Raw genomic sequence first — 17,513 nt, 5'->3', positions numbered from 1 at the left:
GAATTCTAGTATCGTTTGAGCCATGAATGAAGAGAAGCATCGAATTCAAGGTGGTCGTCGCGCGTTAGACGCGCACACAATCACCGCCATGACATTCTAGCACGTGAGCGTAATGTCACTCACAGTCACTGGTCTCCAGAGACCAGCGTGACCGGACGCGCTACTTGGCAAGAATGAAGAACCTCAATTTCAGTGTTTCGTTCCGCTGTTCAGCGCCTTGACGGCGACGGCGGCCTCCCCTCTAGTCTACCTTGGGCGCTCTCTCTGCTTGCGGATCTGCGTGCCGCGCTCGAAACACCATAAAAGCCAGACACATTAGCATTTGATGACGAGTCCCCACTGCCAGTCACTGTATCTTGCCTCAAGTCATGACATCTGGTGCGCATATCCGGTTCACTCCCAATGCATCCGATACTGATCCAAATGTACTTGAAGAAGCTCAACAACAACCCACGAACTCTAATAGCACTCGGCATCGTGAGTCTCCACTTTGAATCCTGGCATGTATGCGCATATATGCACATCATGTTTCTGACCCAACCCTCGTCCTGCAGCAACGGCGATAGTACACCAACGTGCCTTCCATGCTGCCGCTTCAGATCATGCCGTCCTTCAGATCATACAGATATGGCAGGATAGACTGCAGCTCATAAGTGTCGTCGTACGTTCATTCTTCAGTGTATACGTATACCTTTTCTCCGTTAGCACTCTCCTCAGGGCCGTGCCAGTTGTTTCATTGCTAGTGAAACTCGCGCTCATGTCGCATGTGATAGATTCATCGCAGACTTTTACCCCATTTCGCTCATCAAACCACTCCCCTTGAATCCAGGGCCTGCATGCTATTGCTAACCGAGCGTCATCATTCTCCATAGGCTAGCTTTTTCACTTCTATTGATAGCATCCTTCTTTCTCTCGTCTCTGCTCAGCGAGATCATAAAAGTACGGATGGCAAGCTCATGGACGCGACCATAGCTGGCGCTCTAATTTTTCATGCTGGTGCTGGTGCGTCTTTCTTTCCAGAGAGGAGGATCTGTAAAACTCAATAATTCTCGATTGTGTCCATCATAGCAATCTTAGCTTTTACCGCTTCTTTTGTCTTGATCCGCTATAAACTCAATGACGCAAAGAATGCACCCGCATCGCCCTCTCCTTCGCCGTCTAACGCTGCTTTTTATTCCACCAACGACAAACAGGAAGATACCAATAACATCAACGACATCTCCACCACCTCGACATGGCCTTTTTTCTCTGTACCCCATCGCTCGCCAGCCCATCCCACGTCTGGACCTACCTCGCCGGCCCCGCTGCCTTTCCCTCTTTCCCTTCTGTCACACGCAACGGATCTTCTCAATGCCATCACGCTCACGCTCGGCTTTGGTTCTCGCATATCTGTCTCCCGCGTGCACATCTTCACGCTCCCTTGGCGCCAGCAAGACCCTTCGCGCGACCTACCAGACGAGGGCGCGGGCGACCCAGACAGTGACAAAGGCGCGGTGGAGCTAACACGCCTTCTCACGCGCTGCCACGCCGCATGTACAGCGTTCTCGCTTGCGGGGTTTGTACTACTCATCGTGGGCGTGCTCGCATACGTGTGGGAAGTGCTGGCTCGGAGCGTGAGTATATTCGTGAGCTGCTGTGTGGGCCTGGTTGCTTTTGTGTGGGTTGTCGCATTGCACTGAGGAGCGCGGGGCGGAGAGTTGCTGCTGGAAGGGGCATGGGGGCTTTCTTGATGCGTTACGATGCGCTTGATGATAAACATGCAGCTGGTGCGTCTAGGAGACTATTGAATAGATTGCCGTAGCTAACGTACACCCATGGACTCTAGTCCATTTCCTTATTTCTTTCTATCCGCTTTCAGGGTTTTGGGAGTTCTGCAAGCATATATACCTCTATACCAAACAATACCACGCCAACACCCGTCCATATAGGCGGGCCCTGTTTCAGAACTAAGTACCAGTGTATCTTTCTTGTACAAAACAGAAAATTCGCATGTCTTATTGCTATTTTGCACATTCGTCCATAATTGTCTCGGTGAGTGTCCGTTTCGTATGCGTTCTACTATATCAGTTACCTCGCTTTTCACGATGACCATTTATGTATCACATGCAAAGTCGGACGTGCGGTCGACGATACCACGTCGACGCGCGCGAATGACGTCCGCCGTCCGTCTGCTCTAGCTCGGGCGGTTTGTTATCTTCTCTCTGACTTTCTCCGCTTCGCTTACTTTGCCACTTTCTTTCACTGTCTTCTGGCGCGTGACTGATCCGTGTGTATTTTTACTTCGCAGAGATTCCACCGAAGATGCTCCTGTTCACGAACGAACAAGGTGCCGAGATGGATCGCGGTTGATCGACAGGGCGAAGGGCATCGGGTTAGAAAGGTCGGTTTTTGATCGTTCATCTCCTTCGAACTACACATTGTCGACGCTTCTGCGCGTGCCGCCTTGTATGTATTCTTCTCTCCTAAATACAACAGGCTCTTAATCACGACTCGTCCGCGTGCTGCGGGTTGTTGCCGCGGAAAGAGGACCCTCAAACGCGACTTTGTACGGTGCAGCTGACGTGTACAAGGGACATGTGTGCGCGCAGCGGACGCATCAAAGGGAGGAGCACTTGATCTACCGTTCACAAACACCCCAACAGCACATTATAGCGCGGCTGGGTCCTTACAGTAATAGGGCGCGCTTTCCTCGAGGCATCGATAATGGACAACCCCGTGACGAAAACGAGGCCCGCCAGTCCTAATCCGTGCGTGTAGGCTCCGGCTCGAGCTCTTGGTCAGCCAGCCCCTTGCGCGCAGTTCAGCGCTCACAGCGCTTTCGGGCACACAATAAAGTCGTGCGCTTTCGATTGCGATGCGACTCACTATCTCGCTTTCGCAATTCCCAACCCCTGCCACTGAATCGAACACGCCCTTGGTGCATACCTTTTCTTGCCTTTGTCTTGAAGATTGGACAAGATGTATATGGTGGAAACGATGACGATGATGCCTGCTCAGGCATACGCTCAGGGGCACAGCTATGACCGTGGAGTGGTGCCAATACCTTCCGATGTGAGCATCCGTCGTTCCTGAGTTCACCCTTGACAATTACTATGATGCACGAGCTGACGTTCGCAAACTGTTCACCCCGGCAGCTCGACCTCGAGCTCTCGACTCTGCTCGATGCGCTGAGTATCCAGCACCAGAACGCCGGTTTGAGTGAGGTGAGCCACGCCACCGACGGCGTCCTGACAAGTGTGATGACCAGCTCCGCGTGGAGGCAGCCAAACGCGGCCTACGAGCGCGCGCAAGAGCACGAGCCAAGGGACACGCATATGATCCAAGACGCACAAATTCCCGCCGCGGAGAGCTATCAGGTATGCACACATCCCTCATGTAGCTCACGCATCACGCCGTCTCACGCACCTGCACGTCGACTCTCCCAGTCAAACATCTCGGACTCCTCAAATTCCTCCGACGCCATTCCTTCCTCCGCTTTTGTCCAAGTAGCCCACCAGGCCACCCCCACCCCTACGCCTGCAGACCCCTCCCCGGCCCCACCGCCCCCCTGCGCGCTCCTGCAAGCCATCGCGCACCAGTTCGAGCAGTACGCGACCACGAGCGGGGAGTACCTCGAGCTCATCTTCATCCACCGCGAGGCGTTCTCGTCTTGCCCGCGCGGACACGAGGGGTGCCCGGCGGGGTTTACCGCGCTCGCGCACGCGCTCGAGCGGAGGGCCTGGAGGGCGGATCGGGATGCTGACACGGAGGCTGTGGCCGCGTTTCGCCATGAGGCGTGGATGACGGCTGCCTGGCTGGGCTCGGGCGGCGTGTGGTGGGGCGGGTCGAGCTCTTGAGCTCGAGGAGATGCGCATCGATCGTCGGTGGTTATTGTATAGACTCGGTATGCAGAGCAGACCAGTCGATGAGTAAATTATCACACATGTTGTAGGTTAGTATCTGTAGCATTTTATCGAGAAGGGTTCCCTATACTTATGATGACCAGGTTCTGATGTGTCTTTCGTGTGATCAAAGAGAGTTGGCAACGTTAGCGATACGACGTTACGGGTCTGGTGAATATACAGGTCAGTGGTATCAAATCTAGACAGACATCATCGAGTGCAACATAAACCCTCTGCGATATATAGCAATGCGCACTTCCCCATCGAAACAGCAAAGGGGGATCCGGAACTAGTGGTGGTCGAGCTCACAGCTTGGCCTTGAGCTCCTTCAAGCGAGCGTGCTGCATGCTCTCGTCTGTGATATCCGAAGTCAGACTCTCCGTGATGCGGCAACAAATGCTAATTCGACTCACAGTTGGCATCGTAAAGACGATCTCCGGGGACGGCCACAATGTGCGAGTGAATCGACGACGCGTCTACCATCTCGGGGACGACGTCCTTGATTGTGTTGGCGCCCAGCAGACGCATGTTCATCTCAAACTCGTCCTGCACGATCTCGCTTGAGCATGACGCCTGGCAGAAAAAGCGCAATACACACGTGTAAAATTTGAAGCGCCTTGTCCACGCCGTCCACGCCGTAAGCGGAGAATGCATACAAGAACGGCCGGCCAATTCCCACTGCACCCAGGCAAGGGAATACCATCAGTATAACTAAAGTATTGATGAGAGACAAAAAAACGCGCCTGCCGTAGCACCTAACGCGATAGCCTTCAATACGTCCGTCGCCCTCCTCACCCCGCCATCCACGAACAGTTGGAATTTATCGTTCGGGAACTTCAGCCCGCGCTCCTCCTTTAGCTTCTGCACGACCTCGACAAGCACCTCGATTCCTGACCGCGCAAAGTCAAGCTGGCGGCCACCGTGATTCGAGAGAACGACTCCGGCAAGACCTTCGTCGTATGCCATGAGCGCATCCTGTGCGTCTTTCAATAGATGGATAAATGGACATGGAAATAGATTTACCTCCCAGCACTGAACGCCCTTGAGGATGAGGGGCACTATGGTAGAATGATTAATACCAAATCTAGAGTGATTCACGGAAAACCTACTCTTCGTGATACTCTTGAACCATGATATATCCGCCCATTTCAGACCTGGATCGATGAATCCCTGTTGAAGAAGGTTAAAGACTCGAAGATTTTCTGCGGTGATTGATCATACTGTAATAGCTTTTGCGGCACCTTGTGACCTGTCGACGTTCTCGCCCGCCTTGGTCACCTCGTCCGGATCTTCTGCTTCGAACTTCATGCGCATATCCTGGAGAAGAAAAGCATTGTTCAATGTGGAAGTCGGTATGTCGGTCAACAGACGGACCTTCTCGCGACGGCCGAGTTGAGGCGCGTCGACCGTAATAAATAACGCCTTGATTCCGCGCTCTTCTGCATGTTGAACAAACTTCTGCGTAACTTTACGGTCCTTGTTTACATACCTGCCGAAGGACAGCAATACCGTCAATATATGCGAGCAAGAGACACGCATATAAGCCTCTACGCACAGCTGGAGGAATTGGACTTGGCCAGGCGCAGCAGCGCTGACCAGGTCATCGAAGGCGCAAGACGCCAGTGTCGGAATCTGTGATGCAAAGAAGTGAGCGGAAGAGATCATCGAAGGGAAGTAAAGTCACCATCTGGATGACACCGTGCTTAGCCGCTGCTCTTGTCAGATTAAGCTCGCCGTCTGGATGGCCGAGTTTTCCGAGAGCGGTTGCTGTCTGTACGGCATACAAAAGGAATTAATGACTTGTATAGTGATCACCTCAAGGATCATGGGTGAGAAGGAACTTACAATGTAGACAGGCATCGTCGACTTGTAGCCGAGAATTGTCGTTGACCAGTCAACGACAGTCATGTCTCGCAGAATCCGTGGGCGGAACCATATCCTGCAATGGACATCAGCGATTCCATCCTTGAGGGAGAAGAACAGATGTACGCACCGGTGGTATGCAGCGTGGTTTTCGCGGTTCGTAATTTCATCATCTGCTGCCGACGAATAGTATGCCCACGCTTTCTCGGGCATCACTAGTTTCGCGATTGCCTACAGAAGTGAAGAAATAAAAAGTCATGAGCAACAATGCACCCTTGAACGGTTTGGAGGAGAAATCTCAACCTCGAAATCGTGTAAGTTAAGGATCTCGGACAACGAGGGTCTCGCGCCCATTCTCGCCAATCGCTCTTTCTCCTCGTCGGTGACCTTGATTTCCACCTTTTCGACGGTGCCCATATCGACAGAGCCCAAGCTACGTGGACATTGTCATTGAAAGCAAGGACAAAGAACATAAATCGAATATACATACTGCTTCTCTGGGGGAAGGTTGTCGGTGATTGCGTTTGGCGGATGAATGGGATCATATTCCTGGCTGGCCATCAACTCATTCAGTGAACATCACGACAACTTAGTAGCCAATCGTACTCACGTTGCATCCTTGCCCGCGTATTTTAAAATGATTTTACTGCCACCTACAATGACTGGTCAATAATGATGCTCGTGCGCTGTACAGCGATATCCTTACCGGGATGTTCTGAATGAGTTTCATGAATGAGGTTTTTTCAGCCAGTATGAGTTGTCTGTGAAAGATTGTATTTACCATCAAGGAATTCTGTGACGTCATAAACTTTTCCTGAGGTTACGGCAAAGGAAGTCAAACAATTGTACAAGATATAGGCAGCAGAGTCTTGTCAACACTGAAGACCAAGATAACGGGAGCAGCATGGGAGCACACTGCAGAGGATTACAACGTCAGAGTGTGATATGAAGGGCCGAGGGCGAGCAAAATACAAACCTTCACCTGTGTAAGTGAGCTCTAATGATCGCATGAAGTATTGCGCCCAAGCGCATCCAAGAGGCCCCAGCTGGCAATGCCAGCGTCTCAATTTCGAACAAAATGAATTTGAACTAACCATGTACAATGATCCAACAACTCTCGCGCGAATTGTGCTCGGCCACCGTCTTTCCTGAGATTGGAGAGGTCATAATTCGACAGCAAGTCCTGGGGAACACTTAGAAAAGTTATGGTCCCTGAAAAACCCAAAGGATGGAGTATCGTTACAAGAGGTGATAATGAAACGGAAAGACGGAGGATGGCAATAACTGCTGTAGGTGTGGGGGTGGCGGGTCATATGGGGCAATCGGGCCGGACCGACGGGGAGGCGTTCCGCGGAACGGGCGGGACAAATACGGCTCATGACTCTGTCACAACCTTTAATGATCAACTTTTTCCATCGACTGCTCGATGAAAATGCAGACACTGGCCATCATTTTCTCATACTTTCCCCGAGACAATCGTTACTAACCAGTGTCTTCCCGGTCTTCCGAAGGAGAGGCAGCAAGTCTCACGATTGATTTCGAGGTATAACCACTTCAATGAACATGGCATTCGACTTACTGAGTAAACAATGTATACTGACTCACAATCATGGTGGAACGTTAGAAAAAAATATTCGTCCGGAGGTCAATGAGCTTCAGCCAAATTCTTGATATGAGATTCTTTTCAAGACTTTCCCGTTGTACATCACGCGTATGACTGATCAGTGTCCTTTCCAGCCATGCCTTCGCGCATTCGTCACCTTCCCTCAACGTTCTTCGTAGACATAAACACAACGATAGCTTCCTTAGCTGCTACTTTACGCATTGAACATTTACTTGGCAATTGCTCCTGCTCGGCACCTCAGCACTTCAGCGCTCAGCTCCCTGATCGCCCCTTCTGCAGACATAATTGGGAGGAATCGTGCGGCTACTCCCAAGATTATAATGCAAAAGTTTAGTGACATGGTCAAGGAACATTCAGCGCCTGATCAACATGCCAACACTGTCCTTGGCGGCTATCCACGTCTCATCACTCCGCGTATTGGTCGATGATGTATCATGTGTAGAACCTTTACAATTATCATGGAATTCTACTGGCTCATTATCGAGATTATATTGCTGTTGCAGGCAGGGACAGGCGGGGACAGACGGTTCAAAAATGCATTTGAGGATGAGCAGGCATACGCCATCCCATCGCCGCAATCAACAAGATGACAAAACTTGCGTGTTCTTCGACTCGGGGCGACGTGCGTAGACAGATGACAGCACCTGAAAAAACTCAATTTCCCACCGAACGTCCAAAACCGTGTTTAAATTGTCACCTGAAAATGCTTGGGTGTCCTTGGCTGCTATCCACATTTATCGTGTATCAACGGTGTGTTTATAAATCATTGTAACTAGATCCTACAAGGCATAACAACAGTGCTCATAATCAAATAGAGATGATGTGATGATGCTAATGGCAGTACAGACATATAATCACCTCGGCGGTATAGAGAAACCAACATAATCCAGACCCAAACCCAATGATCTATACGCAGAAAAAAAAAAGCAACGGAAGCCTACAAGCCGTCTACAGTATTCGGCAGTCTGCTGGCCAATTTCAGACGACCTCAAACGCGGTTCCGCCGGCCTGAGCGTCGAGCCGGATGACATCGTTCAAACCTGTTATGGTGCAAATTGCATCGAGCCTGTGAGAAGTGTGTGATGGAAGCGTGCGCGGAGATAGTGCGTACCCATAACCTCGAAGAACGCCTTGGGGTCCATACCCCTGGCCGAATCGAAATCTGTGCCAGTCTTCTTGAGGGAATGCATGGCAGCCCGAATTCCGTGTACGGCAGCAACGCAAGAAACAAGCGAGAAAACTGCGTGGTCACAGATTAGATGAATTAACAATCAAAGCCTGGTTGTGGAATATGATCAACTCACTAATGATTTTCGCACCCATCTCTTCGGCTTCCTTCGTAGTGAACGAAGGGGTAAGACCACCGGAGATAACATTCACAAGAACCTGAAACTCGCTCGGATGAGAATCTAACGCAAACAGTGCAGAGTCTTACTGGCTTAGGAGCGAGGGCTGCAACAGTGGACTCCAAGAGCTCCTTGGTGCGCACGCCTTCGATGAAGCAGACGTCAGCACCCGCATCAGCAGCAAGCTTCAGCCTGTAAATGGCTTCCTCCATTCCAAGGACCTGGGCCGAATCCGTGCGCCCAATGATGACCTACACCAAGATCGCTTGTCAATATCACGCAATTATCACGGAAGTAACACCCAAAAACAAGGAAACATCGCTTACAAAATCTGAGCCTCCAGGAATGGAATCCCTGGCGATGACCGCCGCACGGATGCGGGTGACAAACTCCTCGCGCGAGACAACCTGCTTGCCAAGAAGATGACCGCAGCGCTTAGTCTGAACTTGATCTTCGATGTGGAGCCCCGCAACGCCCGCGCGGGCATATTGAGTGACTGTGCGAGCCACCATAGCAGGGCCACCGAATCTACGAAACCGATCTGTGAGCGAAGGGGGAATAGAGAAACAATGGATAAAGCATACCCAGTGTCGGCGTCAGCAATTACTGGGCATGTTGGGTCCAAGCTGCAGACCATTTGCGCACTCTGTGCAATTATCTCCTCATTAAAATGGGGTGTGGTTGGGATCAGCCATGGACGTACCTGGACGAAGTCATTGAGGGTGGCAATGGCAAGATCAGGTCCGCCAAGGCGGGAGGCAGTCGTGGCGGCACCGCTGTTATCAACCGTACAATAATCAACAATGGATAGTTGGTGGATACTAGACTCAAATCACCTTTGGTAGAGGCAGGTGAATCCTGCCTCCAACGCGCACCGAGCACTGATCCCATCACATATTCCGGGAGCGACCTGACGTAGTTTTAGTTAACGACTATCCATTCGACGATGAGATGACGATGCATACCACAATACCGGGGCGAGCAAGCATCTGCCGCAACCTTGTTGCAGGGTTCCAGGAGAGCTCGCCCTCGAGGTAGTTCTTTGGGTCCAAGCGGGCATTGTAGTAGGGCTTGGCTGCGGAGTCCGTCAGAGCGGGGGGGATGCTATCAATGCCATTGGAGACGCCATGAACGACGGAGGAGACAGAGGAATTCTCTGTGCTTTTTGGGGCGTAGTCCATACCAGGAGCCATTGTGAGTGATCAAGAAGCTAGTGGGGTATGGGAAAGGATTCGATGGGGTTTGAGGACTACTCGAGTGGTTGACGGAGGTTTGGAATAGCAAAGGGCGCCCTTTATATGTTCTTCGGATGCCAACAACACCAGCGAAATTCCGAATCCGACTGTCTCAGAACCGGTCGGGAAATCTCGATGCCCAAAGCAGGTAGCATGGGGCTCCAGACGGTATGTCACTAACAGTTCTACTCCGCACATAACCGCGTGAGGCACAGGTATCAGCCAATAATGATCGAGTCCCTGCGGAGGAAGGGAAAGCAACTGACAATTCGAAGACAGAGTTCCTGCATGTGTGAGTGACATATGAGTAGTCACCCGGTCTTGGCATGCGTAGAAGCCCCGAGACGATGCGCGGAGGCCCAATGGTGCTTCTGAGCGAGGATCATTGTCTGTAGATTATAAGTCCAAGTTTCCCTCGCGGATCGCAAATGCACAGGCTCTATTTAGTATGTGCGCAGTGTGCGTGGCGGTGCGAAAGCGATATTGTCTTAGACCTGGATACCTTGAGATTTTGATACTGCGATGGAGAGAGGCCAATTCAACGGTGTTGCGATACCTCCACCCGCGGCGTTAGTGCGGTATGGGGGAGGGCTGCTGATGAGAGCCGGCAGATGAGGGGGTCCTGTGCCATTGGAGCTTTTGCAAGCACCGCTCTCTCAGGTTTCCCATGTTGACTACGGATAGGATGATGACACTGTATCAAAAATTTCACATGAATGGAAAATTGTTGAAACGGTTCTATGCTTTCACAGCACAACTTACCTCTGGCATGTTTGCTCCCTGAACATCCCGCCACCTCTTCGCGGCTAAAAAAACAAGCCCAGCTGATATATGTCCGTGTAGCTGACCTGGTATCAAATATGTTACAGTGAGAAGCATGCATCGTTCAAAGTCATCCTCAAAGACTTACACTGAACAGCATCAGAGCGCCTTTCCACAGTGAAGTTGTGGCGGAGAGGACCGTCTGTGGATCGCGCCTCTCCCGAAGGGGATACACATTCGCGTGTCTGTCACGTGTTAATGTCGTAGGGGTTCACACCTTTGGCCAGGCAATAGTGGAAGATTTCTTCGCCACTGGCGACAACAACGAGCACGACGACGAACACGACAAGAGTCACGATTACGACGACTAAAAGGCGAACGCTGAATTGTATCGCGTTATAGAATGCCTTCGCCGGTCGCTGCGCCTCCCAATCCTAGTTTTCCACAGCGCACACTCGACGGCTTGCAGCAACACCTCAACTTCTTTCGCATCCACATCATCTTTTTGTACGTATTTATTTCTCTGGATGCAGATTATGGAAGATGATCCCTGCGCAGCACATTCACCCCTCTCATATTCTCTGCAATCTTATATGCGAGCAATGGTCAATACCCTATCAGCTACATAGATGCTTTGTTCAACTCAGTCAGCGCCATGACGGTCTGCGGGCTGGCGACAGTTAACTTGTCGAGTCTGACGGGCTGGCAGCAAGCAATTCTATTTATACAGATGTGTTTGGGGAGCCCAGTACGTCTCTAGAAGCATCAATGGCCGATCGAGATATTGACTTCCTGGCGAAGGTTCTGGTAGCCTGGGTGGTGGTGTATATCAGGAGGTATGTCGCCTTTTCCTCCAATATAACTACTCTCTTTCCATGGTCAGAATAACAAGCTCGACCTGGCACTGACTGCCATGCCTTAGACGCATGTTCAGAACACGGTGTGAAAACATCGTGGCGGCTGCGGCTCGTAGGGACACGTTGTCCGCCCTTGACACGCAGGTTGAGTCTCCCAAGACTTGGCGTTCCCGCATATCGACTCTCCTGCGTCGTGGTTCCAGACTTTCTGACGTTGAAGAGAAGACGGACGAAGAGGACACCGTGACACCCACGAAAAATGGATCAGCGAGAGAGCGAAAGGGGGGAGGAAACGAGTCTCGAAAGCTGCGTCCAGACATGATACGGCGGATGGACGATGCACCAAAGCTGGTGAACCCAAGCGGCTGGATAAGCGAAGGCCGCTCGGACCCAATGAATGCTGTTGCAGAAGATGGCTCTCAGCCGCCAGCAGAGCCAACACGACAGTTGGCCTTCGCAGAAGATCCCAAACGTCGTAGTCGAGACCTTTCAGTATCAAGCACCTCATCATCATCTGAACCCTCTGCTACTGATGAGCGTGAAGGAAGACCATCACACCGACGAAGGTCAGTTTAGTGTGAAATCTGCATTCATCGGATGCCGATACTTTCATATAGGCATAATCGCCGCTTTTCTGAACCTCAAGGGAGTTCATCCCCTTCTACAGGTCAGTGTCTCTTTGATCACTTACATTGTTTACGTGAACTGCAACACGCTACCAGGCAACCGCATGCCACGTTTCGAGACTATCAATATCGCAAACGTGCATTCTCCAATAGAAGAATCAGGAGGCCCATCTGTTCCCCGTACCCAGACCATTGAATTCGCTCCTCCACCTCGTAAATCTCGCCTTGGATCTAACGATCGAAGCAAAATCGATCACCATTCCGTTATGCCTGACATGTCCCATCGACGCCCGACCATCGAGACAATGGATTTTGAGGATCGCAGTGAGAGCAGCTTCTTTGATTGTTCCGCTCAGATTCTCATTAAGCCTTGGCACAGGGCCTGGAGCCTTTGGACGATCTTCATCAATCGGCCGCACGGGAACGACCCATACGTATCAGTCAGGCCCTCAGCGCGCGAGTGATGGGGACTTTGGTGGCTTTCCATGGCCACATGAGATCATTTCCAGCTTGATCAAGCGCTTCTTCCCTGGCCTAAAGCGCCAGTTGACTCGTACCGTGACTATGCCACGAACTACTACCATCACCTCCCACCATTTTCATGAGCCGGTGTCGACACTAGCCAAGGTCGTCCCATACATCACCTTTGATGCAGTCGTAGGGCGAAATTCTGAGTTTCGATCTTTAACCAACGAGCAGCTTGAAGAACTTGGCGGAGTTGAGTATCGTGCTCTTACCGCTTTGCTTTGGATTGTTGGCGGAGTGAGCAGCAGACGGCATTCCTTATTAGAGCTTAAAATTTACGCTCGTGTGTTAGTACCATATTCTAGTGCAGATGTTGGCGTTCACAATCATTGGGCCTTACATGTCAATAGCAAGATGGCAGCCTGCGCTTGGACCTCCAGATCAAATTAGAGTTGTCCCTCCAGGGTGGTCAGTTCATCGTTTTGTATAACCTCGATCAAGACTTACCACCAATCGTTAGGTTCTCGATATTTCAAGTAGTGTCTGCCTATACGAATACAGGCATGTCGTTATCGGATGAGTCTATGGTTCCCTTCCAGCAGGCATATCCAGTCATCTTGGTTATGGTCTTCTTGGTTTTGGCTGGAAATACCGCTTTTGTAAGTCATGGGCCGCCTGACAAGTTCACTATTTTTATGACATCCGTTATCACAGCCTATCTTGTAAGTCATTTCCACTCCTTCGCACTGGGCTTCATTCATATGCATTCGATCGACGTGATAGTCTACGATTTTCGATGTAAGTTCCTTTCTCGTCGTCAGATCCCTAATGTTAACCCAATCACGCAGATGGATCATCTCGAAATTATTTCCAAAAGAATCACGTATCAACGAAACTTTGCATTTTCTCCTAGACCACCCTCGCAGGTGTTTCATATACTTATTTCCCTCTCATCAAACATGGTTTCTTCTGACTATTTTACTCTTGCTGAAGTATGTTTCATTTACAACTTGTGGGCCGTTGAAACATTGAATGACCACTTTTCATGCGTTTAGCGGGACAGACTGGTTCTTTTTCCTTGTGTTAGACATAGGGAACCCAGCTATCGATTCGATCCCCGTCGGCGTGCGATTCATCGATGGATTACTTCAGGCTGTTGCTGTACGAGCAGCAGGATTTGCAACGGTCACACTCTCTGCCCTTGCGCCAGCTGTCAAGTATGTATGCTTGTTCATCTGCGTGAGATTTCACTCAACATCGAACAGAGTGCTCTACGTGATCATGATGTATATCAGCGTCTGTGAGTCTTCTCATAGTCTGATGCTGATAATGTCGACACCTCTCATCTGGTTTCACAGATCCTATAGCCATGAGGTACTGATCCAGTTGTACCTTCTCTTTCTATTTCTGACACTCCAGCCTGTGACAGTGTTCGGTCGACTAATGTATACGAGGAGAAATCTCTGGGTATCTATCCAGAAGAGGATGATTCAGACGACGAAGATGATTTCACACCGTCTGGAGGAAGAATCACCGTCTGGAGTCGTTATCTAGCCATGCACGCCAGGAAACAACTCGCGTTTGGTATGCTTCCTATGATATATTTCTTATCCGTTACTGATATTGCGGAAGATATGTGGTGGCTTGGCCTTGCACTATTTCTGGTTTGCATCATTGAAGTTTGTTTTCCATATATCATCTATCATGAAGACTTGCCTGATATTTTTTTCCTCATTATATAGCGTGGCCCGCTGATGAACGTCAACAATCAGGGCTGGTTTACTATTTTTAACGTGGGTAAGTATCCATGTATCAGGACAAAACGATATGTTGAGATTTTCATGCAGTCTTCGAATTGGTCTCCGCCTACGGGACCGTTGGTCTAAGTTTAGGTCTCCCATATGTATGCTATCTTCGTTCTCTTCCTTCACCTGAACTAATCGTTCGTCAAAAGGCAAACTACTCCTTTTCCGGAGCATTCACCCCATTATCCAAACTAATCGTCTGTGCTGTCATGCTTCGTGGTCGACATCGCGGTCTCCCGGTTGCAATCGATCGGGCTGTCCTGCTTCCCATCGAATATAGCCAAGGCGCAGATGGCGAGGCACCAAGCTCCGCTGGGTTTGATCGTCGGAGACCGAGTTTAGTCAGTGTACCGACTATGGCGACTGGGCATAACGTTGTAGCTTCTACCCACGAAAAAGCAGAAGAAACGACAGATCACCGACGCCGTGCCTCTCGTTTGATTTCTGGGAATCAAGGAGGTGAAGATGGTAGGCAAACATGATCTGCGCTTTCTACAAACTTTTTGTCTACTGTTTTACGAGTGTCTACGCTTTCCATACCCTCAACCTCAGATGTACCTATTCGGTTGCTCTAGGTTCAGCCTCGCTCATGGACTACATCTACGATCGGACGTTTGACAACTGAGTGCTAGTAATGTCTGTATGGGTTCCACATTTTCTAATACATATAGATGTGTACATGGGGATGTGTCACGCCTCAGGGCGTCACAGTGCATGAGCAACAGACCCGTAGTGGCCTGTGCACAGTTTATATCGACAAGAACGACAGGTCGTGGAAATTGATGAAATCTCTCTGATCTAAAACACGAAAGTTCCCACATCAGCAGACGGCCTTCTCATGATCAAAGTCTCCCATCCATGTTGCCCAGTTTGACATCCATGGAGGCATTCACGGTTACACCTTATTTCCCAGCATGATAGTCATCAGCTTGATGCATTTGAGCCACCTGGATTTGAGGGTCTCACCTGTAGGTTTCGAGACAAGCTATCTTCGGGTTCGCAGGGTGGTTCCTTGCGATAGCGGCTGCCACGCTTCATGCGCTTTATGAATATGCAGCAGGATACGAGCAGATAAGACAGAGTACATGACTCGTTGCAAACTAACGAAAACAGGATGAAATATGAGCAAAGTGAATTGTTGACGAGATTGGGACGCACGCAATTAGGAGGATCACGAAATCTTCCTGAAGAGATGTCAGTGGAGCATGAGTCAATGCGGATTACATACTCACTGATACCACTAGAAGGAGGACCACACTGATGATGGATAACGCTAAGTTTTCACAGTCAGCACAGTGTATAACAAAGATTAAGTAGTTTCATACTGACAGAGAAGTGCCAAGTAATACACCATGCCTGATTGGACATCAATCAGGACACTATATACAGGAAGAACGATGTCACTCACCGTCTTTGTACATGGTGACAATGATTGAAGAATTCGTATGATGCGCTAGATGCATCGCTCGGTTAGAAACTGGATGGGAATGGATGTGGATATGGAGCGGGTCCTCGTACATTTTCGAAGTTGGAATATTTTAGTCACAGTGAGGATCACAATCGCTGTCAGGCATTCGTATAAGTTGCTTGCTAAACATGCAAAAGCTATAGAAGGAGAGCATACCTGTATCAAACATACAAAGGCAGATATAGCATCCGAGAATGGTTTCATTTGCCCTAGTCACGAAACATCCCCTTACATTAGCTAGGTCGCCAAGGATGGATATAGGGGCATCTGATGTCGAAAGCGTGAACCAATGGGAAAATGAGACCGGTGTATATGCTCACAAGTCAAGGACTTGATAAATCTAGCCACCAAGATACAGCAAGGCACAAACGTAATAACAAACAGGAACAGCAACCCAAATGCTACGACCTTTTTGCGACCCCATATGGCCCACGTACGCATCATGATGATGCCTACAATTGAAGTTAGAAGTGTTTAGCCTCCAAAAGAATCCACTCACTTTCACAAATACCGACACTCCCCAGGAACATCCCTGGACATCGCACATCAATGCGCTTTCTCCGGAACAAATCAAAGCAAAGCTCACAGCCCGTCACATGATACAACCGAGAACAGTCTACAGGCGATAAACCGAACCCAAGCTGATCTATATGAATTGATTGAGTTTTGAGGCACTAAAAAAAAGTGCAAAATACGCACGATAGAGAACTAACGATGTGTCCGCAAACGGAGGGTATCTTACTATAAAGAAAAGGACCTTGACGAGACTCCACTTTGAGCGCCACATGTACTTAACCTCATACTCGAAGGTTAAAGTATAGTCATATAGCTAGTAAAACAAGTCAATAACCACAGAGAAGTTGATACATCGCACTCACAAGGACAGCTACGGCGCACACTTGTGTTGGGCGTCAGTTGAGGTATCATGAACAAACTAGTAGAATGATCCCACTATCTAGATACTTCGATACCGTGTCTAGCGTGAGCTTGATGCTGATGAAATACGAGTCAGATACGTACAGAGTTCATCCTCATACGCTGGATGGAATCCAAAAGAGCTGTCTGGTTCTGTGGGTCCATGGTGGTAGTGACCATGAAACATCACGACTCACCGCGGCTGGCTTTAATATGTAGGAGGGCCTCCTCTCATCATCCTATGCTGCCCCGAGCTTCCCTTAGGGCGGTGATGCATCATGAATCTGCCATCTTCGTTAGGGCACTCGCCGAGCTTCCCTTAGGGCGGTGATGCATCCTGAATCTGCCATCTTCGTTAGGGCACTCGCGATTGGCGCGCACAGAGCAGAAAGCATCAGAAGGAACTCACACTGGCATTCCCACTCTGGAATTGCTTGCCCACGCTGATCCAGCGCTCCGTTGGCTGGCCATCTGATAGTGATGTACATTTGGCCAACCTTCGCACAAATATGGTATTTTCGAGGTGAAATGGAAACCCAGGAAACACTCAAAACTGAGGTCCATACATTGTTAGATCACATTGCATGCCATATACAACTCTCAAGGACGCACATGATTTTGGGTAACCAATAACGACTTCCCGGACGTCAGATCGTTCATATCTTT

The 17,513-nt window shown here is 49.8% G+C and overlaps 6 protein-coding genes across 6 annotated transcripts; 3 read left to right on the top strand and 3 right to left on the bottom strand.

Moving 5' to 3' along the window:
- The first annotated feature begins 314 nt into the window (after nt 1–314).
- Nucleotides 315–2,002, top strand: HETIRDRAFT_157711 (uncharacterized protein). The gene is made up of 6 exons (XM_009555024.1): nt 315–378; nt 436–477; nt 555–661; nt 873–1,002; nt 1,078–1,766; nt 1,826–2,002. Exons 1-5 carry the CDS (start codon nt 369–371, stop codon nt 1,677–1,679), a joined length of 891 nt encoding a protein of 296 aa, XP_009553319.1. The 5' UTR covers nt 315–368; the 3' UTR covers nt 1,680–1,766; nt 1,826–2,002.
- Nucleotides 2,003–2,954: 952 nt separating this feature from the next.
- HETIRDRAFT_412763 (uncharacterized protein) lies at nt 2,955–4,427 on the top strand. Its single transcript, XM_009555023.1, has 6 exons — nt 2,955–3,051; nt 3,135–3,203; nt 3,264–3,356; nt 3,426–3,931; nt 3,986–4,236; nt 4,295–4,427. Exons 1-4 carry the CDS (start codon nt 2,983–2,985, stop codon nt 3,834–3,836), a joined length of 642 nt encoding a protein of 213 aa, XP_009553318.1. The 5' UTR covers nt 2,955–2,982; the 3' UTR covers nt 3,837–3,931; nt 3,986–4,236; nt 4,295–4,427.
- GOX1 (glycolate oxidase) lies at nt 4,009–6,983 on the bottom strand. Its single transcript, XM_009555022.1, has 18 exons — nt 6,839–6,983; nt 6,526–6,558; nt 6,451–6,459; nt 6,355–6,397; nt 6,235–6,297; nt 6,048–6,177; nt 5,875–5,975; nt 5,727–5,820; nt 5,566–5,652; nt 5,437–5,513; nt 5,256–5,370; nt 5,103–5,198; nt 4,991–5,051; nt 4,905–4,939; nt 4,625–4,856; nt 4,480–4,559; nt 4,295–4,427; nt 4,009–4,236 (listed from the first exon to the last, which is right to left on the bottom strand). Exons 1-18 carry the CDS (start codon nt 6,909–6,911, stop codon nt 4,187–4,189), a joined length of 1,512 nt encoding a protein of 503 aa, XP_009553317.1. The 5' UTR covers nt 6,912–6,983; the 3' UTR covers nt 4,009–4,186.
- A 1,123-nt stretch (nt 6,984–8,106) lies between these two features.
- On the bottom strand, nt 8,107–9,943 carry OAH1 (oxaloacetate acetylhydrolase). Its single transcript, XM_009554745.1, has 9 exons — nt 9,680–9,943; nt 9,551–9,624; nt 9,418–9,490; nt 9,299–9,360; nt 9,041–9,242; nt 8,804–8,965; nt 8,673–8,754; nt 8,480–8,608; nt 8,107–8,408 (listed from the first exon to the last, which is right to left on the bottom strand). The coding sequence occupies exons 1-9, from the start codon at nt 9,905–9,907 to the stop codon at nt 8,347–8,349; spliced, it is 1,074 nt and encodes a 357-aa protein (XP_009553040.1). The 5' UTR covers nt 9,908–9,943; the 3' UTR covers nt 8,107–8,346.
- A 1,171-nt stretch (nt 9,944–11,114) lies between these two features.
- On the top strand, nt 11,115–15,149 carry HETIRDRAFT_68037 (potassium transporter; the record flags this gene model as incomplete). Its single annotated transcript, XM_009554783.1, has 17 exons — nt 11,115–11,218; nt 11,270–11,459; nt 11,513–11,547; nt 11,634–11,811; nt 11,845–12,106; nt 12,348–12,471; nt 12,512–12,956; nt 13,012–13,127; nt 13,180–13,341; nt 13,715–13,876; nt 13,925–13,959; nt 14,018–14,033; nt 14,089–14,243; nt 14,292–14,338; nt 14,402–14,456; nt 14,507–14,562; nt 14,614–15,149. 17 exons carry the CDS (start codon nt 11,115–11,117, stop codon nt 14,944–14,946), a joined length of 2,475 nt encoding a protein of 824 aa, XP_009553078.1. The 3' UTR covers nt 14,947–15,149.
- Nucleotides 15,129–17,012, bottom strand: HETIRDRAFT_447107 (uncharacterized protein; the record flags this gene model as incomplete). The annotated part of the gene is made up of 13 exons (XM_009555021.1): nt 15,129–15,365; nt 15,431–15,564; nt 15,623–15,648; nt 15,697–15,737; nt 15,794–15,820; nt 15,873–15,917; nt 15,983–16,027; nt 16,089–16,199; nt 16,253–16,384; nt 16,432–16,464; nt 16,519–16,578; nt 16,632–16,761; nt 16,953–17,012. The coding sequence occupies 12 exons, from the start codon at nt 17,010–17,012 to the stop codon at nt 15,450–15,452; spliced, it is 825 nt and encodes a 274-aa protein (XP_009553316.1). The 3' UTR covers nt 15,129–15,365; nt 15,431–15,449.
- Between the last annotated feature and the right edge of the window lie 501 nt (nt 17,013–17,513).

Source organism: Heterobasidion irregulare (assembly GCF_000320585.1).
Source record: "Heterobasidion irregulare TC 32-1 unplaced genomic scaffold scaffold_14, whole genome shotgun sequence".
NCBI lineage: Eukaryota > Fungi > Basidiomycota > Agaricomycetes > Russulales > Bondarzewiaceae > Heterobasidion > Heterobasidion irregulare.
The sequence above is the reverse complement of the archived record's forward strand: the minus strand, read 5'-3'. Positions and strand labels throughout refer to the sequence as shown.

Excerpts from the sequence above, each read along its gene's own strand:
- HETIRDRAFT_157711 (XM_009555024.1), top strand. Across the intron at positions 478-554 it reads CTCTAATAGCACTCGGCATC|CAACGGCGATAGTACACCAA; the intron begins GTGAGTCTCCAC and ends CTCGTCCTGCAG. Across the intron at positions 662-872 it reads TGCAGCTCATAAGTGTCGTC|GCTAGCTTTTTCACTTCTAT; the intron begins GTACGTTCATTC and ends CATTCTCCATAG.
- HETIRDRAFT_412763 (XM_009555023.1), top strand. The coding sequence starts at position 2,983 with ATGATGCCTGCTCAGGCATACGCTCAGGGGCACAGCTATGACCGTGGA. Across the intron at positions 3,052-3,134 it reads TGGTGCCAATACCTTCCGAT|CTCGACCTCGAGCTCTCGAC; the intron begins GTGAGCATCCGT and ends TCACCCCGGCAG. Across the intron at positions 3,357-3,425 it reads CCGCCGCGGAGAGCTATCAG|TCAAACATCTCGGACTCCTC; the intron begins GTATGCACACAT and ends CGACTCTCCCAG.
- GOX1 (XM_009555022.1), bottom strand. The coding sequence starts at position 6,911 with ATGACCTCTCCAATCTCAGGAAAGACGGTGGCCGAGCACAATTCGCGC. Across the intron at positions 6,298-6,354 it reads TACGCGGGCAAGGATGCAAC|CCAGGAATATGATCCCATTC; the intron begins GTGAGTACGATT and ends GTTGATGGCCAG. Across the intron at positions 5,821-5,874 it reads AACCACGCTGCATACCACCG|GATATGGTTCCGCCCACGGA; the intron begins GTGCGTACATCT and ends TGTCCATTGCAG.
- OAH1 (XM_009554745.1), bottom strand. The coding sequence starts at position 9,907 with ATGGCTCCTGGTATGGACTACGCCCCAAAAAGCACAGAGAATTCCTCT. Across the intron at positions 9,361-9,417 it reads CCCTCAATGACTTCGTCCAG|AGTGCGCAAATGGTCTGCAG; the intron begins GTACGTCCATGG and ends ATAATTGCACAG. Across the intron at positions 8,409-8,479 it reads GGCGTTCTTCGAGGTTATGG|GTTTGAACGATGTCATCCGG; the intron begins GTACGCACTATC and ends GCACCATAACAG.